Raw genomic sequence first — 26,115 nt, forward strand, 5'->3', positions numbered from 1 at the left:
CATCTAGACAACTTACATGTAAGCTCAGGTTCAAATCGAGCCGGTCATAATCAGCAACAAATTATTATTATTTTAAATATTCTCATTCCTTTAATCCTTTTTCTATTCATGTTTATAATTGTAAATCTGTATCAGTAGCATATGTACAGTCCTTAAATGGAAGAATTACTTCTTAAACAACTAGGATCTTTATGGCAGATAAATTTTAGTATTATATTTTTACAGGTATGGGGCGGCTGGATTGGACTATTGGGCCGATAAATTATTTTCTCAGGCTATCTTTTGTTAGAAAAACATCGTAGCTGCTAGGGGCGGTAATTAGGTTGGATTAGATTAAATATAAGTCGGATTGGATATGAATTGGATCAAAAATTTATCAACCTAAATTTTATCTATTTATTAAATAGATTAAAATTTTAATTCTAAATCTGACTTATTTATTAAACAATTAACGCAATTCAACCCATATAATCTATTTATTAAGCAGGTCAAGCCAGGTTAAAAGAATTAATAAGTTTTTAACGGCTTAAATGAATTTAAATAAATTAAACAAGTTAAGCAAGTCAAGTTAAACAAATTAAAATAGATTAAACATGTTTCAAACCGATTAAACTGATTTTAAATAGATTAAATATTCTGTAATAATTAAAGTTAATTATTAAATTAATTAAAATAAGTTAAATAAATTAAAATTTTAAATTTGGTCTCAATCTATGGATTTCGAAAAATTGACCGTTGACCAAAATTCATTTATGTTGAATAAGTTTATTTAAATTATACCGTCGGTCGGATCATAAATCGCCGCTGTTATAGCAGCTACGTACTAGTTCACAAATAGAGCTGAACCGAACCCCCTCCGACCCGGTTCACAGTTATCCTCTGGTGTTCTCCTATCCAGACGGTTCCGGAGGAAGACCGAGCGAACTCTAGGCTGCTAGGGTTCTGCTTCCTGATATCCGCTCTTCGAGGTCTCGCTGTTCCTCGATTCATCTAAGGTTAGGTTTTGCATTTTGCTTGGTATCATTATTCCTCTTTTCCCTTTCTTTGATCCCAAAACTTTGGGTATTACTCGAGTGATTGCTTAGAAATCTTTCGGGGGTGTATAGCAATATTAAAATAAATCTTCGTAAGTTTTGAGCTTGAGATTAAATCTCTCTTTATTTTGACGTTCATCTCGATGAATTATATTTGAAATGATCGATTGAGTCACGGTGCAGATTTTTTTTTGCTTTTTGTTTTTCTTTTTTCGTAATTTATTTTTTTGGGGAGGGCGGTTCGCTAATTTTGCTAGTAATCTATCGTAGACCATTAGTAGTTTGATTTTTTTTTCTTCTGAATTTTACGATGAAAATGATCAATTCGAGCTTCGGATAATTGAGATTCTTCTATCTCTGGTGAAGAAATTGTACTGATTTGGTTTTGTTTGTTCTTTAGCTGTGCTTGCTCGCATCTGGAAACAATTATGTTCAAGAACACATTTCAATCTGGGTTCTTATCTATTCTCTACAGTCTTGGGTATGTGGTCTTCTTGATTAGTTTCATCCATATTCGATAAGTTTATCTGTTTGAAGTTGCTGGTTATCTGACATTTTATTTCACCTTTTTGGTACACTTACCAGGAGCAAGCCTTTGCAGATATGGGACAAAGAAGGTGAGTAGCTTTTCATGTTTTTTCTATTAATATTGGGGTGATTTTTCTCTATCTTATATTACTTTTTATCAGGTTTAACTGAAAAAGTCATGAGCTTGGTTGAAATTTTTGATTGTTGTGCAAACTTATTTGTGTTGACTGTTTTATATGAAGGAATAAAGATTTAAGTTTGCATTACCAATGTAATTGCTCGCAACAGTTATGGCAATATATTAGCTATAATCCCAGAGGATTGTTAAGTTGAAAGTCCTTGATGTGTTGCATCTAGATAAGTCTTTCAAAAATATTGACTGTTGAGGATCTTTTGTTTGTATAGAATCTTCTACATACCTTTTTAGGATTCATTAGTATCTATCATTTTTTCCTGGTGACTAGAAATATACCTAACATGCTGATGATGAATTAGATTTTTGGTTGGGTTCTATTTCTAGTTTTCTTAGAAACGTATGAAATCTAAGGCTGAATCTCTTTCTTGGAATTTCTGCAGTTGCCAATGGGCAGATCAAAAGGCCACAGGATGAAGACATCCAGTCCAATGTACTTGAAATAGTTGGATCAAATGTGCAATCGACATACATTACCTGTCCTGCTGATCCTGGTGCAACACTTGGGATAAAACTTCCATTTTTGGTCATGATTGTAAAGAACCTTAAGAAATACTTCACATTTGAGATCCAAGTGTTGGATGATAAGAATGTTCGCCGTCGTTTCAGAGCTTCAAATTTTCAAGTCTGTAAGTCTTTCCAATTGTTCGGTGCTTGGTCAGTTATTTTTATTAGAGAAGATATGGTAGAGAGGATAGATTTGTTGATAAATTGTATATTAGGCATTTGGAGATACTTCTTGTTGGTGTATTTGTAAAATTATTGCAACTGTTTGAAATCAAAAGTGTAGCATATGAAAGTTTCTGAAGGCATAGCTGGTTAGGATGATTACTATTAGAAGTGGAGGTATTTACCTGTATGTTGTTTAATTGTTCAACTTGACTAGTTACCTGGTAGTTGCATATGATTTGCAGTAGAAGTTTGTTCTGTTATCGTTGATCTCTGAAATTGCAATGAGGACATCATTTAAGAAGATGCTTTAGTTTATCTGGGCTTATTGTTTTATTGTTATTATTAAAGGTTGAGGTAGAGGTATTTACATGTACGTTATTTAATTTTTCACCTTGGCTAGTTTCTAGGTAGTCTTGTTTGACTATCAATAAAAATATGTTATGTTATCATTAATCTCTGAAAGAGTAGTCAGGACTCACTATCTAAGATGCTCTATCATGCATGAATGTAAAATTGCATGCGTGAATAGACTTAAATGTTTTTGTTTTGTCACAAATGTTATTGTAGTATATAAAAATACTTGTATGAGTGTTTGTTTATTTTTCTGCTTTGTTCTTAGTAAGGTTTTACATCTAGGTACTGGGTTTGGTGCTGGTACTTTACTGGTATGGTACAACATGGCATGGTATGCCCCCATACCAACACATGGTAAAGGTGCTAAGTTGGAATAACACCTATACCATTTGTTGATGCAATACTGTATCAAGCCCATGTACCATGTCAATTTTCAACCAGCATGGTGCAATACGTAAAAGGTTGGTACTTACATATGGTAACATGTGCATGAGAATTCTGGTATGATCAATTGCATGAACTTGTCAACATTCTGAGTTTGCTGCGATGGCAGTTCATTACATTTACAAATACCAAAGTACAATCCATCAAAATTCAAGATTTTATTCATTTTGGAGCGAAAATAAACATCAAAGATTGACTACGTCTAATAGTGGTCCTTGAAGTTGATATGAGGCCTTTGCATATTCATCCTGAATTTCCTGGCAAAGGGAACTTCTAGCTGGTGAAGGGCTTGCCTTGAATTTTGAAGGACTAGTTGGCAGGAAAGTGATCTTTTACATATTGCTCACTCAATCTATGATCAGGGAACGATCTTAATACTCATCTAACTGGAAAAAAGGCTATAGACATGGTGGCAATAGGAGGCAAGGTTTGATTGCATCTATCTTGGAGGCATGGAATAGAAACCAAAGAGTGAATTGATACACTACAGTTATGATTACTAATGCTTTATGTTATCCAAAAGTTAATGCTTGATGGTCATGTTTCATGTTTTATACATTAGGTCACTAATGTGTTGCTTAAGATTTTCTTTTTGTCCAAATGTTGAAAATGTGATGTTTTTGTCCATTAACTATGTACAAATTTGGAATCATGTTTGTTATTTGGTTCCATGGAGGGTATTGTGGAGCCATATCTATGTTAACAAATATTGAAATTTAAAAGTTCAAAAATCTACATATTAAATAGTTCTCTTTTTTATTAGTAAATTTGGTAGTTAGCAGAGAAAACAGACATGTTTTATGGATTAAAATTGTAACCTTCATCTAAACAATGTTTGAGTTGATACATATGTGGCACTAAAAGATGTTTTGTTGAGATGATTGTTTTGACATGACTTCTTTTACTAAAGATAAGCAAGGGGAGCAAGTTAAGAGTTATGTTCAGGCTTGATTTTTAAGTAGACTCATGACAAAGTTGGTTGAGACATTTTTGGAAGTTCTTAAACAAAAGTGTGGTTCCTTTATGAGGGTGGTTCATTCTATAATTGAACTTCAGATAGTGATCAATGATATGCTTTATATTGACTTTGAAATTCAAGTTGTCTTATATTCTCTTTGGCTACTCATTTTTGTATTCACTTATGAGATTGTCAAAAGAGTGTGGTTTAAGTCCACCAATGCAAAGGTTTGACAATAGGCAGAAAAAATGTTCATACTTACTGTCTTGTTCGGAACTTTAATTTTGAATCAATTTAGGTGGCTAGACATTATCTTTGATTCAAGGTAAGAATCATTAAGGTGATTTTTGAAATGTCATATTTCTTATATCCTTAAGCTAATTGTGGAGATTGGATGAGAAACATATATGTTTTTAACAAACAATCTTTTAAGGTTTTCTTTTCTATTTTTTTTTAAAACAAATTTAGTTATTTTCCCTATATGCCCTTATATCTCCAATTTCTCTCTTGCTGAATAAGATGCTTGGATATGTTATCGTCACTTTTGCCCATGCACCACTGTTGGTAGGCTGGCTAGGAATTAGAAACCCTATTTCTTTTACAAACCGTTAAAATTGTTAAGTTTAAAATGTTGAGATTTGGTCCAAGTCTTAATTTTTCAATTATACCAAAAATTTTCCTAATTGTGCTTATATTCATGTAATTACTACATGGTGTATATGACATCAATAGCCTTGCATATTGACGATAAGGTGATTGATCAACCTTGTAAGCTCATGGAATAGTTTTAATTCAAGATATTGATTTCCAAACACCTTGGTGTCTTGATGTAAATTTTTTGATGTTTCTTGAAAGTATGTAATGATATTTAGGCCCCGTTTGGCAGAGCTATTGGCAGTAGAGCTTTCGGAAGTAGAGCTTTTTGAAGTAGATCTTTTATAAAAAGCTATTTGCTGTTTGGTAACTATATTTTTAAAGTGCCGTGGAACTTTAATATTTGTTTTGTAAACAAACTGAGAAAGTACTTTTGGTATGACAAAATGACCATAAAAGATATTGTATAGTATTATACAATAGAGCATAATAAAATATAATATGTATTAATATATAAATATATAATATAGTATAAGATTACTGCAATGTAATATAATATTATTATAATATAGTAATATAATATTGTATACTATAGCATAATAATATAGCATAATTTGATATTATATAACATAATATATCAATATATTATGATATAATGTAATATAATATTATATTTATAGTATAATACAATAATAAAGGTATAACATATTATAATTATTATCATTATATATTAATATTTTATTAATATAATATTTTTAGGAACTAATTTTTGGATTTTTTGTTTTCTTTGTTGGGACTTCTGTAGATTTCTGTAATATAAAGGGACATTTTCTGTAATTATAATATTTTATTATGGGTATTTTGGTTCAAAAAGAAAAAAATTTATAAATCAAAATAGCTTCCGGATGCATGCTAAAAATGCTTTTCCGAAGAAGCTCTATTTTGGAGCTTCTTCTGAAAGGTTGTTTTAGCTTTCTAGCAAAGCTAAAACAACTTTTCGATTTTTTTACCAAACACGTTTATTATATCCAAAAGTACTTTTAGAGGGTTAGAAAGTGCTTTGTGGCCCACAAAAAACTCTGCCAAACAGGGCCTTAGTAGTTACCTCTAAAATTTGAGTTGATTATTAGAGATAAGAGAAATCGGGCCTATATCGCTTCCATTTAAATAATTAATCTTTTTCGTGAGTAGAGATATATATTATTGCAAGTTTTGTATTTTCATAGCAAGAGGACTTTTAATAGGAATAATTGGCAAGTGAGGCTTATAAATCTGACCTTAAATAGCTGGGAGAAGGTTTGGCAGTTATGGTATTGATTTGATATTTAGTTTATTCTTATTTTTTTCTTTCTACTTATTATCAGAAAATTTGTCTGTCAACCATTTGCCGCTTCTCAAAAACCACCACCTTATATAATTTACATAAACCATGATAAACTACCACTATGTTCTGCTGCAATCAAATGCTGGAATATCTGGTCTTCACCTTCCTTATTCTATGACCACTGTTAGGGTCAGTGGATTCAGAATTGTTGATGCATTTCTTTTGTCACTGTGTTGGTTGGGGGCACAAGCAACGAATCCTGCATTCCCCCCCTCCATAGCCTCCTCCTTCCAGTATACTCAAGATTCAATATTTTCTGGCGAAGTTTTTAAGTGCTCTGTTCTGTTTGCCATTTTTCCTCATCCCATGAAAGTGGACAATTATTACTGTTGAATGAACAAAGATTTGGACCCAATTTTTAACAGATGATTGTGTTGTATTTATTGCAGACAATCAAAAGCAAGCTAGACCTTTCTGACTCTCAACATCTTTATCTTACAGTCTGTTACACGGGTCAAGCCATTCATCTGCACCATGCCCCTGAAGCTAGATGATGGATGGAACAATATTCAATTGAACCTTGCTGATTTTACAAGAAGAGCATATGGTACCAACTATGTTGAGACACTCCGTGTGCAGGTCCATGCAAACTGCCGCCTAAGAAGAATTTACTTCTCTGATCGTCTTTACTCGGAGGAAGAGCTCCCACCAGAGTTCAAACTTTACCTCCCAATGCAAGTAAGTATTTCCACCTTTTTCCTATTGAAAACATCATTGCTGTAATTTCTTTCATCTTGCTTGTTCTGCATCCCCTACTCATGCATTTTGATTCAAATTCAGAAGGTGTAGCACCAGAAGAACAGCCAGGAAAGTCTGGGAGTCTAGCATTTCTCTAGAATGGATCTGTCAGAAACATGCTATGAGTAGGAATACAAGCTTCTTGGGCTGGCCATGTGACTGATATAAGCGTACCACTGCCATCTCTGAACTGGTTTCTGTTATCAAATTGGTTGGTTAGAACTGTTTGACTAACTAAATTGGATTTCTTCAGCTGCATGTGAACAAAACCAGTAATTATGGCAATATCCACATATCATATTTCTAATATAAATATGGCCTTTTCTTGATTTGTCGAGCCTTTACATATTTTCACTTCATGCTATGATCTTGGTTATTTATGCTCATGTTACATATATGAGGAGAATTTGCATTGTTAGATTCATGGTTGTATAGTCATTGCTTGTTCTTACTTAAGCAAGTGCTACGTGGCTGGTTCTGTTTGGTTATTGCTTGGAAAAAAATTGGAAAAGTTAGTCCTGTACTAATGTACCTAATATCTTGATGTATTCAGCATATTCGCCTCAATTTTCCTAGGTGTCCTTACTAGAGGTTTAAAATGCTTATTATTCAAATAATGGATATTGTTCATCTAAGCAGTGCTAGGTAGTTATTCTGTCTAGTTCATTGGTAGTACAGGTCTAGCAGGCTGAGCAACAATAGGCTGCTGGTCGATTGTTGGGTTTTTGCATGTCCATGCTTATTTGTTTGATGAAAAGGGAAATAAGAGCAGAACACGGAACTAGAGCTTCTTTCCTATCTTTGATGGCTGAATAGATGCGAGTAAATCAATTACCATAAAGTTTAGGGAACCTAAGTGCACTATGTTTCTCAGCATATGGGATGCTTATAATAAGATATTGATCAATTAGATATATCAAGAGGTGGTCAACAAGGATGGATTAAGTTTCAATAGGGCTGAACACAGATCAAATAAGGATTGGATGTCAGTATATCCATGTCTATATCTATTTATATTTGATGAATATGGATGTAGATATGGATATTAATCGGATGCAAAATGCATATCCGTATGTGTTAAACAGATACAAATATATATTGGATTTGAAAATACTGTCAGATAATTAAATTTTGCGATCATAAAATTAAAAATGTCATTGAATAGGAGGTACATTAAGCAATAACATGTTGCTATGGTGATTTGTTTTCTTAAAGTTGCACCAGTGCTAGATAAGATTAAATAGGTTTACATACAAAAAATGGATATTCGGATGTGGCTAGGATGGTGGAATATGGATTCGGATGGATAATGTCCGGTCCACTCTCAGCCGTAAGTTTCAAGGCAGTTAATATCCAGAATTTGCTTGAGATAGGGTCTACTTGCTCTATAAATAGGGCTGATATTGGATATTAGATATTAGTATTTTTCATGTATGTACCTGCTTTTTTGGGGGCAAATGTGAGTATGGGTATGGATGTAGATATGAATCAAATAAAGTTCTGATATGGACATAAATTAGATGATGTGAACTTTGTGGGAAGAATACTATTCCGCTTTATGCTATGTAAACTAAAGAATACTGCCCTTCCAGCTTTCCTTCATTAGCTTTCTGAAGTAAACAAATGATTGTCCAAAGCACAAAACAATGTGTAATTCTTATTAGATTCTAATAGTTCTCCTGCCATTAGGATTTCAAGAAGCCTCCCAAATTAAAGATATGAATAGTTTTGCATGAAGATATGAATTGATAAATTTTGATATGTGAATAGTAATTGTATATTTGTGATTCATATTCATAGCGTTTTCTTTTGGTGGATCAATTACAAATGCTTTGTAATTATTAAAGGATAAGATCCAGATAGATGTGGATCTGAAAGGATGAGATCTATTTTGACCTTTACCATAAATTATTAAATATTCTGCTTTGTCATCTCAATTAAATGTAACTAGATATTGGCCGTCGGCTAAAGGGAGATGGTCCCTGTACGAAGAGACGACAGAGATTAGATTTTCCTGTTGCTGTTCTAATATTACTTAAAAAATCTTGCAAGCAACAGAATTCCTATCAAGTCGTGATAAATCTGTTATTGTATATTGAATTATCAAATTTAATGTTTGTTTGAAAAATTCGGTAGAATTTGGTTGGATTTTTTAAACCAATCAGGCCTCTTGGTCTGTGTCTAAAGGCCCATCCTAGTTTTAGCACCTAGCACAAATCGAATCTGTGGACTTGGTCCGTAGGAAAAAAAATATATATTATTATTTTTTCCTACTGCAGAAGTTGGGTTTGAGTGGTATTAGGTTGATCTGGGTTTTATCCGAACAGACTGCTCATTGTATGAATCCTACATCAAATTTAGCTTAATTTTGCTGATTTTTTTCGACAAATTTTTAAAAATTTATTTACACTTGTAGCACTTGCAGGTACGCACCCTAAAATTAATAATATATTTTATTATATACAGAAAGAAAAACGATTGTAGCCTATAAAAGGAGCCGATTTTTTCTAACAATTGAATATCATGTTGTGTGGGCATCAAAAACAGGTCTTGATTGTCAATCAGAGAACTTCTGGTACTACAGAATGTATTATTATGGCTTAAATCAGTCATAAAAAGCAATTATAGGTCCAGTATCCGAATCTGGGGAATTTAAGAAAATGTTGAAAGGAAGCCATGTCGGCTTGGTGGACCCAGTTCAGGCCTTGTGCTGGCCAGCTTGTCCCAACGTTACCCTTAAAATGGCAAAGAGAGGCGAAAAATATCATTCTCGCCGTGACATAAAACTAGGGTTTTTTGGTTGGGGGAAGTTTCATCTCTATTCTAATTTCAGGGTGGAACGGGAATGCCTCAACCTGCTAAAATCTAATCTAAATTCTACTTTAGATTTCAAATTTCATTCTAAATCTGGTTTTGATTTTAGTTACGGACCAAATGCATTAGGAAATGTGGCCATTCTGATTTCTATTCTAATTTATTTTGATTCTAGCCGTGAATCAAATGCAGATCTAGCAACAAAAAAGAAAAAAAAGAAAAAAAAAAGAAAAAAAAAGAAAAAAAGACTTGTTTGGGCTTGGCCCCTGGAGATATTTTTCTTGAGGTGCCTAGGCATTGGCAGAGTGGGAAAGGAACTAGCTTATGCTGGAAATTACAGGTTATTAGTTTTTATTGTAGGTGTAGCTATGATGCTTACTACGTCTATCAATTTTTCATATGAATCATGGCCATTGAAAATGCAAATTAGATCACATTCTTTTTAAGCTTTATAATCTATTTCAAGGACATTTTCATTAGTGTTTTGACACTCCTTTTATAAAAAATTAAAAAAATTCTGATGCAATAAGATTAGTGTGGTACTACACCAGGCACATGGAATGAAAATTCAGCATCGCCTCCACCTCATATTAACGGTCGCATTATTCTGAAGGAAGTGGCATGATCATTGAAAGCATCATATAAGAAAAAAATCACTGCAGAACTTCATATTAGTGATCGCAATCTATGAAACAAGAGGCATCATCATGACAAAAGAACATTACCTTATAAAGGTTCTAGATTTTTTTGTAGAAGTGAATATTTTTCCCAATGCTCAAGATCTTCCATGGCAACAAGAATACAAGAAGCCCTCCTTCGTGAATATTTTCGGGATAAAAAAAAAAAAAAAAAAACTATGGTTGACCGTGAAATCATGAATAAGGTTCCACAACGGTATTGTGCGAGAGTATAGAATCGGAAGACTTGTAGGCCGGTAAGAGCAAGAGAAGGTACTGACTAATTGTGTGATATTTTGCATGCTTTGAGTTCTTCATTTGAAAAGATTTGAAGTTTAAATTCATTTGGAAACATCTTTCTTGATGGACTTTGTTTTCTCGATTTAGAACCCAAGATAGCAATAATGCTACTTTTTGTGTGAAAGCCAGCATAGGATTTGTGGGCAATCCTTGGCCCAAAATTGGGACGGCTATGAAATATTGATTCAAAAGTAATTTCCTGATGCTCATTCATCTTCTTCACGAGCCACGTTTCTATTAGGTATATTCATAGCATCATCTGACTCCATTAAAAATGCCCTAGGACATTCATTAAGAGCAAAATCCTTATTATCCTAGACTAGAAAAAGAAAATAGTCAAACATTTGATCAAGAAATTATAAAATTAGCCATTTTATCTCGTTGATGAATTTTCTAGATGAAAACTATTGCTAAAGTGTATGAGAAGCAGATTCCAAGATTAGACCCCAAATTTTAAGTTTTCTTGCATAGTTTCCAATTATGGAAACATCAGTCTTGAGGCCATGATCACCATGCAAATATTGTTGTTGGCATCCGTAGAAGCGAAGCTTGCAGAGGAACTAACACGTCCAATTGTCATGCCCCAATCCATCAACATGAATCGGGCTGATATATGGCTGCACATCTGGTAGGGTTTGGCCCCAAAAGACATTCAAGGCCCGCCAAAATTTTTAATTCCAAAAGTAGATCCTCCATCCAACAATGAACAGGCAATGACAATTTAGAGTATCTCTACACTCCATCATAACAATTTAAACAATCAAATCTTAATAATTTAGAAATCATTTTGGTCAAACATTCAAGAATTTTCGTTACTGCTATTTTCAGAACACTATTAGACAATACATAAATTTTGATCGTTTCATTGTTAAAATTTCAAATAAAGTAACTATGGCTTGACCCTAAGCTCTCCAGCATATCATCCAAACCCAATCCACACTTCTTAACATTTAGAAAAGGGCAAGAAAATGAATAGTGAGTTAACAATCTATTAAGTTAACTCTTCGCCTCTGGTTGGATAAAGCATATATATAAAAAATCGGCTAGGTAAGTACATATATCATTATAAATAATAAAAGAAAGTAATTTTGTAGATTTTAGAAAAGAGTTTTACAATTAGCATGCTGAAGTTCAACAATTTAATGATTCACCTTTCAAAATATTAGTATAAAAAACCTATACTTAATACAATTATTAAGAAAATTCCTTTTTAAGAGAGTTTCAAAAATATTGATAGTCGCACCCTTTTTTAGTTTTTGTGACTATAACATGATTAGTCTCATCACAAGACTCAGAATCATATTTGGTCTTATGGTATAGGCCTAAAATTATTTTTAATCTGACAATAGAGGCCAAATAAATACGTTTCTAAGCACACGTTTGTCAGTGATCAACTTTACTGGCTAAGCCTAAACCATAATTAGACTAGAGTGGATCCAATAATATGTTTACCTCCATTCCAAACTAGTTTTCTGTTATATAACAACTATGGAGCATTCAAAGATGCATGAGCTTGGAAATATATCTCTAAAATAATTAAGAGGGCAGGAAGGGAGGGAGGGGGGAGAGATCTAGAGAGAAGACAGAGGAAACACGTTGGAAAGAATCAAATCAATATGATCTTTTTGATACATAAAAACTTAGCATCATGCTTAAGAAAAATATTTTATGCTTAATCCATGTTCTTAATTTTTTGTTTCTTGCAGGGTGATTCAAGATATAATATGGGATGTTAATCATAGAATTTTGTAACAACTTTTTAATTTTGAATTTTCAAGGATAATATAATTTATATTTACAAATTGCATATTTAAAACTAAGTGTGTAATGTCGTGGTTTTACTGAAAAGATACAACTTTCAAACTATTTTCTCTAATAATAATACAAGAAATGCATAGTAAATTCTAGGGTTGTAGAAGTACTTATTGATCAAGAGCAATAAAATCCAAAGATTTTCGCCAGTCTGCAACCTAAAATAATTACATTAAACAATTAAGCTCCCTTATAGAAACCTAAAGCATGAAACTCATGGTTCAATCCAACCCTTCTTTTGCTTTAGGAATAGAGAAGATGGCAGATCAATGGTGGTTGGTGGTAGTGCCAGGAAGATGCCGAGTAGCATTATAGAAATGCTTAATGGCATCACAATGGGAATGTATGGAAAAACTCACATTCTAGAAGAGAAACAAAGGCGTTTAGGTGTTGGAGTTGTGTAAAGTGGAACAAGAGTGGAATGAGGAGATAGAAAAAGAAAGAAGAAAATTGGAGAGGAGGAGGCTTGTGGTACAAAGAGGGACCTATAGAGCCATCATGCCATGTGAAGAAAGATACAAAAAAAAGAAAAGAAAAAAGAAAGAGATGGAAATCATAGAAATGTAAAAGGAAAGATAAGAAAAAGGTGGGAGGGGAGGGGGGAGGAGGCGCATGTACCAATCTTGGCTCCTCCCCTCAGTTGGTGAATGCACAAAGAAGGATAGAGAATTGGAGAGGCGCATGTGCCAATCTCTAGCGACATGGAAGGAAAAAGGAAGAGAAGGAAGATGAAAGAGAAAGGAATAAGATTAATGGAAGGAAGGACAAGAAAAGGAAGAGGAAAAGAGAAGAAAAAGAAGTAAAGGGGTGGCATGGGCATCGATGATTTGACTAGTTGATTGGCAGGGGATAGATAGAAAGTTTGAGAGAAAGAGGAAGGAGGAAATATGGTGTTGGCTAGCCTTCCTGAGTGGTAGGGAAGAAGAAAAAAAAGTAGAGAAGGAAAGCGGAGGGAGGGAAGGAGGAGATGTGGATTAGGAATCGGGCATCATATTCTACCTTCTTAAAATTCTTGAAACTTCAATATATTTAGTTCTTGAAGAAATAAGAACACTTCTTATTGATCTCCTCCTCAAGCTCGCAAGTAGCCTTCCACTCTAAGTGATTGCTCCATTAGATCTTAATATATCGAATAGTGCACCATCAAAAAACTTGCTTCTTCCCATCCATAATTTTTACTAATTGTTCCTTCTTAAAAAGATCTTCTTTGAGCTATAGTGGTTTGAACTCCACTAAATGGCCAAGATCCAGACATGTTTTTTCTCGACATATAGATATGGAATATATTGTGAACCCCTGCAAGAGCCTGTGGTAGAGCCAAATGATAGGATATCTCTCCAACTCTATCCAAGATTTCAAAAGGTCTAATATACCTAGAATTCAATTTTGCTCTGTAATCTAAATCTCAACACAATCTTGGTAAGTGATACTTTAAGAAATAAAAGGATCTCTTACTTGGATTTCTAGATTTACTCTTCTATTACAAATATAACTCTTATGTTGTCCTTGAGCCACCTCTTAGTGAGTTGGATATTCTTCACCATTAGTTGAATGATCTTGGGTTTAATAATTTTTTTCACTGATACCAACATATAGGAGACCTACATCTCCTCTAATATAGATTTTCAAAAAAATCTATTGGAATGCTAGCCTCATAGCTGTTGGTAAATGCAAACTCTACTAAGTGCAGGTACTTGTCTTATGAATCCTTCAAATTTAGTACATAGGACCTCAGCATATCTTTTAGGATCTGGAATGTTTCCTATGACTATCTATTTATTAGAGGGTGGAAGATTGTACTGATTTTTAATTTGATTCTCAGGCACGATGCAAATTTCTCCAGAATTGCGAGACAAATCTTGTATCCTTATCAAAATAATAACACTAGAGTGCCATAGAGCCTTACAATTCATTAATGTATAGCTTTGCTAACATTTTGAGAGATAGACTGATCATGATCCGTAAGGAGTGCGCTGAGTCTATCTATCAGTCTACAATCTCCCAAAGAGCATCATTTCCCTTAAGAGTCTTCAGTAGTGTGATACAAAGTCTATAGCTATATGAGCCTACTTCCATACTAGGATGTAACAAGGTTGTTGCGGCCCTACCAAATCACAATGGAGTAACTTTACCATATTGAAGATTATAACTATCATTAAATATAATATCTAGTCTTTTTGGCTCTAACCACTTGAATAATTTCCCTAATTAGCTCATGGACTCTTTTCTGGCTTTAAAGCTAATGTGTGATGCATATCCGATACTATTTGATTATATTTCAATCAATATTCAAAAATTACATGCGAATGATCTTTAGGATGACCTAACATTATAATACACATGCAAATGTACATAGCTTCTAAACATTTCAGTATTAGTTAAGTTTTAAAATGTTTAAGCATGAATTATGCACTAACAAACTTTTCCATAAAATTATTTAACATTTATTTGATATATTGTCTTTACTCTGCACCATCATTGTCGAAAACTTATTTTTTGTGTTGTTTATGTTAAAATTTTGACTACTACAACCCTCTTCTTCAAGAAATTGTTTAACCATATTTTCGTTCTAAGTAAACTTTAAATTTTATTACAGCCGACAAAATATGATGAATTTGGAATATGGAAGATGTGGGATTGCATGGAGTTATAGAAAACGTAGAGTCCTCCATTTCAAAATCCAATAATTTTGGAATTCTTCTTGTTGACTTAAGTCTTGAATAATCCAAGATTATTTTTGGAATTAAAAAAAAATAAAGTCACTTTTATATAGTTCAGGAATAAATTGTTTTAGTCATTGCCTATTTTATTTGTTCGCATCATGCTATATAATAGCAATTGTCTTCATTTTAAATTGTATTAGCATGCGTGGCTCTTTTAATTCTAATTAGTAGAGTACAATACATACAATGCATGCATAACTTTAATTTTTTAATAATAAAATCTGCCTAAATAAATCTCTATTTATATAATTGCAAAGCCTCATAGTTCAACACCCATGCTAGACTTTTGGGCCTCCGTGATGCACTCAGAGGAATGAGAGGAAAAATAATAGGGAGTCCAATGTGTACTAGAGTCCAAGCCCTGTTAAGTAGCACGTGTGAAGCACATGCAAAACTCTAGTAAGTAATAAATACTAAATCAAGGATTTCAACCTTCCTCCCTGTGTTCTTTTTTTAAAAAAATAAATTAAAAAAAAAAACAATAGGCAATGAGCTAACAACAAGGTGGCCCTTCCAGGAATTTTTCTAGTTCCCAAAGTCGTGGTGAAAGTAGGATTGGAACTTAGGTCATTTGGTACAGTTGCCAAAGATTTCTAGACTTATTAAGCCAACAACTTCCAGCTTCTTCGTAAATAGATGCATGCTTTAACATGAAAAATTTCAAGACTGGAAAATGTACATGGTTAAGGTCAAATTAGAGGAGTTGGCATTATATAGTGGGATGGATAATCTTTGCATAAATTTTATAGTAATATAGACTATTAAAATACAACCCATCTCTCTCTCAATCACTCTTATTCTCACTCTCTCTTTCTAGCTCTCCTAAATAAATATGTTAGTAGGTTTGGCTTTGGCCCATAGATTTTGAGAAGTCATTGGATTGGTGAAATTCTTCAACCCAATTCTTGGTTCCTTGAATAATGATAATTATGCAAAAAATGGTATGGGCTAGTCAAATTTAGGATTAGGTGATAAAATATTGAGCAATTTATTGTGCAGAGAAAGATAAAACAGCTAAAAATACTGAAGAGAGCTGAAGTTAACATGTTTAGAATTTACTATTGTTTATAGTGATTGTTATTTATTTTCATGTCACCTTGTTTTGATGCCTCTTTTTTTCAAGTCTAGTGGGCATGCGTAGTCTATATATACATTGTTATTATTGTTATCTGTTCCCATCAAAGAATCCATTAGCTAGCAAACCCCTTTTAAATACTGTGATTTCTCTTTCAAAGAATCTACCTCTCTTAAACATGCTTCGTCTCCTTTTTTTTCTTCTTTTTTTTTCCCTTTTTTTTCTCTTGTACGTGTGCATAGCATTTGCAAACACTAGTTGATCTATTTGTGCAAATGGGTTTGCCGATTCCACAATAACTAGAAACCCTTATTTTTACTGGGACATGGTTCCTTTAAATTTCCTTGGAAGGTCCGCCAATATAATCGCGCTGTGCCCTTAGGAAAGTTCGCTATGCATGGGTTTGAACAAAGCCTCGGTGCCTAAACCTGAAACCATGGGCCCTAACAAATGTGCCAAAATGATCGGCCCTGATTTCTTTCCAATTTGGTCCAGTTCTCACTGCCCATTGTCAAGGCTAAAATGTATGAATGGGTTTAGCGGATGTGCTCTATCATGGAATTCACAACTTAATACCCTCCCTTATATATTAATCTTCGTGTATCAACTCATATTATTATCTAATACATAATATTCTACTATACAATGGTTAATTTTATAAAAAAACTTAAAATTTTAGAATTTGTTAAAGGATTGCATAAATAAATTTGTGACAAATTAATAAGTTGGTAGTTTGTGCACAAGCGGTTAGCATATCTTCCTCCATGGGCAAGCTGATCAGCTGGAATAGTATGGTAGCACTCCGCAAACTTCTTAATGTCCAAATTCTACACACAAACACATGCACATACGCATGAATATGAGAGAGAGAGAGAGAGATGCTGTGAATAGGAGTATTAGTGATGGAATAATTTTATTAGAAAACGAAGATGTTACGATAATTATTTTGGAGGTAAAAGCGCCCACGCTTGGTTTGCCCAACCAAGTTTCCAGTAAGTATCAACCACAAGTACTTCGGCTTGGCCGCGACTTGGTGCGATGCCCTTTTGTTGACGCTATATTTGATGTAGTACTGGAAAGCAACCCAGTCCTTGGGAACACCAGTGGAAGCGATATCACTTGCAACTCCCTGCATTCACCTTAGGGTGCCATCTCTAAGTTGTTTCAGATGAAAGTTCTTTCATAAAAAGAAAAACATTTTGACTTTACTCTCAAAAAAAGTGATAGAAATACCTACTTCCATAAGATTACGTGGAAGAGGAAAAGAAGGAATTTCCTGGCTTTTTTATTGGATGATGGTGCTGAGTACACTAGTTACAAAGATATTGCTCTTAGATTCCATGTACAGTTTCTTCTGAAATCTAGTTGGACAATCCTTTGTTCTTTCAACCTCCATTGACTAGAACTAGCTTCAGAAATTGTAGCAAGAGTAGTTGTCAAGTTCTACCAGCCATGGAATCTGCTCCTTCCCCTCCCTGGCACCTATCTACCACCACTCCACCGGGTCCTTGAATTCCAGCAACTGGAGCCTGGTCAGTGTCGCAACAATCCTCCAAAAGTTCCCATCAAAACACCCAGAATTCGCGTGTTGGAGTTTTAAACCAGAAAATATATATATATATATATATATATATATATATATATATATATATATATATATATATATATATATATATATATATATATATATATATATATATATACCAGCTTTATCCCTAAATTTTAGATGATTTAAAAACTTTAAACTCTATTAATTTTAAAAATAAATACACCAGTTTTATCTTTCATAGGAATGTTCTAAAACATCGCATCTTCAGAAATGCCGCATCGGATCGGTCACCAAACAGAGACTATAAATAGGCTCTAAATCCAAGATAACTCCACATTACTACTTTTTTACTTCTTGAAACAAAACAGAGAATTCTTCTCTTCTTTTTCTTTTTCTCTTCTTCTGAACCTTTTTCAAATTTTTCTTTTCATCTGGGCAACTGAAGAAATCGATTGGATCAAGCTTGCATGTACAGAAGAATCGGGTTGAGCCGAGTTATTGTATCTTGGGGACAAGATCACCGCAAACCTGCATATAGGAGACGAATCACATTCTTAGGGCAGTGTATCTCACATATATCGAATCAAACAAGCTCTTTTCAATCTTCTAATTTTTTTTTACTGGATTATTCTTTTATAATACATTTATAAAATAAAGATAGACAAAATATTTCCAACAATCTAACAACGTGAACTTGATTGTACTAGAAATTGCTATATATATATATATTTATTTACTGAAATTTAATTTGACAGTATAGAATTAGATTTAGTTTAATTGTATATAAATTTTAAAGCCTTAACTTCATTCAGAAAGTTATTTTCTTCACAAAAAATAGTCTTTTAAGAAAGTTATATTATTCTGAAAATTATGCAAACAAATTTCTGCAACTTTAAAAATTGTATAGAAAATTTTCAGCATATTTGAAATCTTTGCAAAATTTTTCTTCATCTTTGAAAATAGTGCAAAAATTTTCTGCAGATTAAAAATCTGTGTAGAAAAGTACTTCAGCTTTAAAATCCGTGCAGATTTTCTACAACTCTAAATTCTATGCAAACTATTTTCTGTAATCTTTAAAATCTATGCAGAAAACTCTGGCGTCGTTAATATCTATACATATTATTAGTTGTTTTAAACTATCTATTGCTGTTGCTTTGAAAAGTATGCAGCAATTTATAAAGTTACTTTATTTGTAATATTTCTTAGTATAGTAATTTAATTTTATTATATATATATATTATTTATTTTAAAATCTAGAAGTATATTATTGAAAGCCATTAATTAACTATTCAAACATATAGGGCAAATCTCCATGAAACTTATGTCTTTAGAATAAACTAAGCAAACAAACTTCATAAATGGCTTCTTTTGATAATCATAGTTCAATCAAACTCAAAAAGTTTTGTGGATCTTCTTTTAAAAGGTGGCAAAAGTAAGTAAAATATTGGCTCACCACATTAGGGTTAATCTCTTCCATAGAATTTTTTGATCCAATACCATCATCTCGATCAACCTCTCAACCCTCTTCTAGCCCTTAAGATTCTGGATCATTTGTTCACTTTAAAACTCTTGAAGAAATTGCTGCCATAGAATCCTTAGTGTCTTTGCTTATTCTCTTGATCTTAAATTAAACACCAGACATCTCTTTCTTCTTGGCGGTGTTGTAGTTGTTTGAGGCTCATCTAAACAAACTATTATATCTTGAAGTACTATGGAGATCGAGTTGAATGCTCTGAATATCACGTGTACTGAAGCAGAGTGGATTAAAAATCTTATCTTAGAGTTACTTTTAGTACCTAAGCTAGTTCCAGCCATATCAATCTATTGTGATAATAAGGTCGTAATAGAATCGACAAATCAAAAGAGTACCAATAAAAAGATAAACCGACATATCCGAATTTGTCATAAATTTATGAGACAACTCAAAAAGATTAATGTTATTTTCTTGAAATTGGTTAAGTCAGAGAAAAACTTAGCAGATCATTTAACCAAGAGTTTGTATAGGAGTGGAGTCCTAGAATCATCGAGAGAGATAGAGCTTAAGCCTACTATTTAGGCCCTATTTGGGAGAGCTTTTGGAGGGCCAAAAAGCACTTTCTGGCCCTCCAAAAGTACTTTTAGACAAAAAAGGGTGTTTGGTAAAATTTCTGAAAAGCTGTTTCAGCTTTTGCGGGAAGCTGAAAACAGCTTTTGGGAGGAAGCTCCAAAAGCTGTTTTCAGCTTTGTCTATCACCCTCCTCTTCCTCTTCCTCTTCCACCCATCCCCCTCCTCTCCATCTCCCCCGCCGCCGCCCACGACGCCCTCCCCCTCTTCTCCCTCCTCTGCCGCCGTTCCGTCTCCCTCGCCGCCGCCCCCTCTCCCTCGCCGCCGCCCTCGACGCCCTCCGCCTTTTCTCCCTCCTCCTCTGCCGTTCTCCCTCCCCTACTGCTATCGCCAACGCCCTCCTCCTCTGCCGCTCTCTCTCCCCCGCCGCCGCCTCCGACGTCGTCTTCCTCTTCTCCATCCTCCTCTGCTGCTCCCTCTCCCCCTTCGCCGCCCCTGACGCCCTCCGCCTCTTCTCCCTCGCCCGACCACCTCTCCCTCTCCCCCGACCGCTCTCCCTGTTCCTCAAAGCTTCTCTCTTCGGCTTCATCGCCCATCCTCCCGTCGTCGCGCTGCCGGGAGCTTGATCGCCCCTTCCATGACCACGCGGGAGAAGTGAGGCAAGGGAGGAAGAAGGGAGGGGAGAAGCTTCGGGAAGGAGGAAGAAGAAAGAAGAGAAGGAAAAGAAAAGAAAAGAAAAAGAAGAAAAGAAAAATAAAAGAAAAGAAAAAGAAAAGAAGAAAAGGAAATGAAAAAAAATAGAGAAGATAAAATAAATAAATAAATAAATAAAAATATTAATAATTGTTTAACTAATTTTATCATCTAGCTAGAAAATTTGTTAGGAAGATAAATGGTCATGAGAAGAGTAAAAATTAATTTATGCTAATAATTAAAATTTTTTATATTTTTATTATTGTATTATACTATAAATATAATATAATATTGTATCATAATACATTAATATGTTATGTTAAATAATTTAATATTATATTATATTATGAGAAATTAATTTATGCTAATAATTATAATATTTTATACCTTTATTATGTATTATACTATAAATATAATATTATATTACATTATATCATAATATATTAATATATTATGTTAAATAATTTAATATTATGTTATATTATGAAAAATTAATTTATGCTAATATTTTTGATGATATTGGAAATCGTGGGGTGCCCTTTTGGGCGGCGGCGTCCGCCCACGGCAACGTGCGTCCGCCTTGGCTCTCTTCCATCGAGACTGCCGCGGGCTAACTACAAATAGTCATCAGAAGGATGAAAAATAAATTTACACTAATAATTATAATATTTTATACATTTATTATTGATTATACTATAAATATAATATTATATTACATTATACCATAATATATTGATATGTTATGTTAAATAATTTAATATTATATTAAATTATTATTCTATAGTACACAGTGTTATAGTATTATATTATAATAATATTATATTATATTATATTAATATTATACTATATCATATTTTTATGTATTAATACATATTATATTTTATTATGCTCTGTTTTATAATACTAGTAATGTTCTTTATGGTCATTTTGTCACACAAAAGTACTTTTTCAGTTTGTTTACCAAACACATGTTAAAGTGCCACAGCACTTTAGAAATGTAGTTACCAAACAGCAAACAGCTTTTTATAACAGCTCTACTTCAGACAGCTCTACTTCCAACAATTCTATCTCCAACAGCTCTACTGCCAACAGCTCCCCCAAACAGGGCCTAAGTCACTGATAGTAGATACCCAACTTTTGTGATTGGAGATCCCATGAAGAAGGTTCAATGTGGTAGAAACAAAATTGATTGAGTGATCGTGTCAAAGCATATTTTTTCGGAGTATATCTCCTCCCATCCTTATAATGAGTGCTCTTATCATTACAACAAAACTTGTCTTTTCTGGCACTTTTTAAAGTCTATAAAGACGCTTATAAGTATCGGTAATTTTGCTGCCGACGCTTTCTAAAGCACCGTAAAAGCGTCGGCTTTGTGAGAGTCTAAAAAAATTAGCCGATGCTTTTAGAAAGCGTCGTTAACTGCCTAAGCTTTTAGCGACGTTACTAAAAACGTCGCTAAAAGCTGACGCTTATGAGCGTTGGGCAGTTAGCGACACTTCAAACTGTCGGCTTTTAACCGCTATTTTTTTATAGCAACCCTTTAAAGCGTCGTTATAAATATTTTTTTTAAAAAAAATATTTTAATTTTTTTTAGCAAGCTTTAAAGGTCAGAGGTCATCCTCCTCTGGATCCTCCGACATGGCTAAACGCAATCTCCATTGAAGGAATTCTGGAACCAATCTTAAACCTTCAACCCATCGAAGGCATTGCATCTCACTTTTCACTGCATCAAAACTAATCAAGAAAAAGTTATCAATTGAGAAAAAATCCAAAAGTAGCTGTACTATAAATAATATCAGTGCAGATGGTAATCATACTATGACAAAATTCATCTCTAAATCTACCTTCATATAAACAACTCCAATAACCACTATTAACTTCAACAAATCGTATAAACAACACATGACAAAATTCATCTCTAAATCTACCATGATATAGACAACAAATTGTATAAAATGTACCGTATTCTTCCATTAGAGTTAGGGGAGAAGGGGTTGGGGGGCTCACTGGAGATGGCCTTGAGGATAGCTTCCTGGGGAGGTCCCTGATCGTTTGGAGGCGAGGAAGGAGAAGAGGAAGAGGTGGGGGAGGGGGCCTCGCCATGGGAGCCTTGAAGAGGGAAAACACCATGGAAAAATCCTAACCCTAGACGGTCGCACAAGGGAAGGCAGAGAGAAGGAGGAGGCGAGGGCGGAGGAAGGAGGCGATGAAGAAGACATGGGAGGAGTGTCCACTAGGGAAGGACCAATGGTCGATGGCAAAGGCGAGGCTCATGCTCTTGTTGTAAACGGGATAGGGGGGGATGAGGTGCTTGAAGAGGCTAACGTGGAGAAGGTCGAGGAGGAGAGGGAAAGCGGAACTAGAGGAGGAGAAGTGGGGGGGGGATAGGGGGATGGGGAACCAGAAGTGGCCCTCGCAAGAGATCCCAAGGGCTTTGAGGAGGGAGCCGATTAGGATTTTGGGGGGGGGGGAGGCTGGAGGAGTTAGGGATCAGGATTAGGATTTGTGTGGTAGAGGATGGCCTCCGACGATGCTCTAAAGCGTTGTTGGGGGGCGGGGAAGATCGTGTGGTCCCCGACGATGCTTTTTAAAGCGTCGTTGGGGGGTGAAGCTGCAATTGCCTCCGACGACACTTTTTAAAGCATCATTTTAGGGCACTATGGCTTCTGACGATGCTTTTAAAAAGTGTCGTATTAACTTAGGCTTCCGACGACACTTATAAACATTGTCGGAGGTCAAAATTTTATGTAGAATTCTGACAATGCTCATAAGCATCGTTCTAATCCAGATCTCTTCCGATGCTACTAAGAAGCACCGACAAATTTTGGTGCTGTGACCAAATAGCTGTTGTCAGCGCCCGCGCCGGAACCCACTCACACCGGCGCCGCCACCGACGTCGGAGAAGCAAAGAGAGAAACGAACGGATAAGCACTCTCTCGCTCCCTCGACGCCGGACTCAAGGATCACCACTTCGCTTCCGCTACGAAGGGCAAAAGATTACCCCTGGTATCAGTAGGGTAAAACACTTGAGCACCGCAACGGATTATCAAAGATCAAAGGAAGAAGAAGGAAGAAAATAGCAAAGCAAACACAAAGATGTAACGAGGTTCGGCTACAAGTAGCCTACATCCTCCACCGCTCCAAATCTCAATTAGGATGATCTGATTACAGAGATAGCACACACCCGAACGATCACAAGCGATCGCTCTACAAGAGATTCACACAGAATTCCCTTTGCACAAGAAGTAGGATCCCAATCCTCTTCTTCTCTAGAACCCTAGCCTCACAAACAAGAGTCTCTCTCAAATATACGGCAATCTCTATCCCCTAGGGCTCTCATGAGTCCTATATATAGTCTCAAGACCTTCAGATGATTATAGCCGTCGAAGTGCCACCAAAAACACCAAAGGAAACTCGTCCGTATGATTTCCTGCGAGCTCGAGTCGACTCGACTTTAGTTCGAGTCGACTCGGGCACGTCTGGACAACTTCCAGTATAACTGGCACGATCTCGGGTCGACTCGACTGTGGCTCGAGTCGACTCGACGATGCTTCGAGTCGACTCGATTGTAGCTCGAGTCGACTCTGACAGTCCAGACAGAAACATGGTTTTTCGGCTTTTCTCCTCCCGGGTCGACTCGACAGGCCTCGAGTCGACTCGACTGTTCCCGAGTCGACTCGACTGTAGCTCGAGTCGACTCCGACAGTCCGCCAGACAGAACTATGCAGAATTAATTTTCCTTCAATTCTCTTCATCACCAATGGTCTCCACATACCCCAACAATCTCCCACTTGGAGACCTTGGGTATATCCTCTTGTTACTTGGTTCTCCTCTGTGCTCCCACTGAAAAACTGGATCATCCTAGTGAAATCGGTACGATGCCTCCTCAACGTCTTCAAGCATGAAGACCAGCAGAAGCTGAACAACTCCTCAGCTTCTCCACCGTGACGACCTTCGTCAACATATCTGCAGGATTCTGACTTGTATGAATCTTCTCCAACTTGACAAGTCTCTGCTCGAGCAATGACCTCACGAAGTGGTACCGTATGTCAATATGCTTCGTCCTTGAATGGAAAGCTGAATTCTTTGCCAGATGAATTGCACTTTGACTATCTGAATATAACATGCAATCCTTCTGCTCCTTCCCAAGCTCCTTCATCAAGCCTTGAAGCCATATTAGTTCCTTGCACGCCTCTGTGGCTGCCACATACTCCGCCTCCGTAGTCGACAATGCAACAACTGGTTGCAACCTGAAAATCCAACTGACGGCTCCACTGCCCAAGGTGAACAAGTACCCTGTCGTGCTCCTTCTGCCGTCCAAGTCCCCTGCCATGTCTGAGTCCATAGAGCCCTGTAGCCGGATCTCAGAACCTCCATAGCACAATGACATGTGCTCAATGCCTCTCAGATACCTCAGTATCCATTTGACCGCGCGCCAATGCTCCAAGCCTGGGCAGCTCATAAAGCGACTCACAACTCCCACTGCTTGAGCAATGTCTGGTCTCGTACACACCATAGCGTACATCAAGCTCCCCACTGCCGATGCATACGGGATTTTTGACATTTTGAGCTCCTCCACCCGCGTCTTCGGACTTTGCCCTTTTGAAAGCTTAAAGTGGGCTCCCAGCGGCGTGCCAACAGGTTTGGCACCCTCCATGCAGAATCTCCTGAGTACTCGGCTGATGTACTCCGCCTGAGATAGTCTGAGGATATGTTTAGACCTATCTCTGCTGATCCGCATCCCAAGGATCTGTTTCGCTGCTCCTAGATCCTTCATTGCAAATTTTCTTGACAGCTTCAGCTTCAATCTTGCAATCTCATGCATGCTAGCTCCTGCAACTAACATGTCATCAACATACAATAGCAAGATAATGTAAGATGTACCGAAGTCCCGAAAGTAGCAACAGTGATCCTCCTGACATCTCCTGTATCCTATCTCAAGCATGTAACTATCGAACTTGAGATACCATTGTCTGGGTGCCTGTTTCAAACCATAGAGGCTTTTCTTTAATTTGCAGACTAAGTCACCCGTGCCAGCTGCAATGTATCCCTCCGGCTGCTGCATATATATCTCCTCATCGAGATCTCCGTGGAGAAAGGCCGTCTTCACATCAAGCTGCTCTAAGTGAAGATCCTCTACTGCCACCATACTCAGCACCGCTCGAATAGAACTCATCTTAACTACAGGAGAAAAAATCTCTGTGAAGTCGATACCTGCTCTCTGCTGAAATCCTTTTACAACCAGTCTGGCCTTGTACCGCTTCTTCCCACCCTGCTCTTTCTTCAGCCTGTAAACCCATTTGTTTGACAGTGCTTTCTTCCCCTTGGGCAGATCCACCAAATCCCACGTTTGATTCTGCTCCAATGACTTCATCTCATCATCCATGGCCAACTCCCACTCCTCCCTGGTATCAACCTCCAATGCCTCCGTGAAGCATTCAGGTTCGCCATTATCTGTGAGCAGCAAATAACTAAGAGTCCCATCATACCTTTGAGGAGGCTTCCCATGAGTACTACGAGTGGACCTTC

General features: G+C 35.8%; 1 protein-coding gene and 1 long non-coding RNA gene across 2 annotated transcripts; one reads left to right on the forward strand and one right to left on the reverse strand.

Moving 5' to 3' along the window:
• The first annotated feature begins 834 nt into the window (after window positions 1-834).
• Window positions 835-7,230, forward strand: LOC103717020 (cilia- and flagella-associated protein 20). Its single transcript, XM_008805247.3, has 6 exons — window positions 835-995; window positions 1,435-1,515; window positions 1,620-1,651; window positions 2,139-2,380; window positions 6,603-6,839; window positions 6,942-7,230. The coding sequence occupies exons 2-6, from the start codon at window positions 1,463-1,465 to the stop codon at window positions 6,948-6,950; spliced, it is 573 nt and encodes a 190-aa protein (XP_008803469.1). The 5' UTR covers window positions 835-995; window positions 1,435-1,462; the 3' UTR covers window positions 6,951-7,230.
• Window positions 7,231-18,273: 11,043 nt separating this feature from the next.
• On the reverse strand, window positions 18,274-22,731 carry LOC120112042. Its single transcript, XR_005513552.1, has 2 exons — window positions 22,594-22,731; window positions 18,274-18,377 (listed from the first exon to the last, which is right to left on the reverse strand). It is a non-coding gene; the product is annotated as an uncharacterized LOC120112042 (long non-coding RNA).
• Window positions 22,732-26,115: the final 3,384 nt, after the last annotated feature.

Source organism: Phoenix dactylifera, chromosome 9, assembly GCF_009389715.1.
Source record: "Phoenix dactylifera cultivar Barhee BC4 chromosome 9, palm_55x_up_171113_PBpolish2nd_filt_p, whole genome shotgun sequence".
NCBI classification, from domain to species: domain Eukaryota; kingdom Viridiplantae; phylum Streptophyta; class Magnoliopsida; order Arecales; family Arecaceae; genus Phoenix; species Phoenix dactylifera.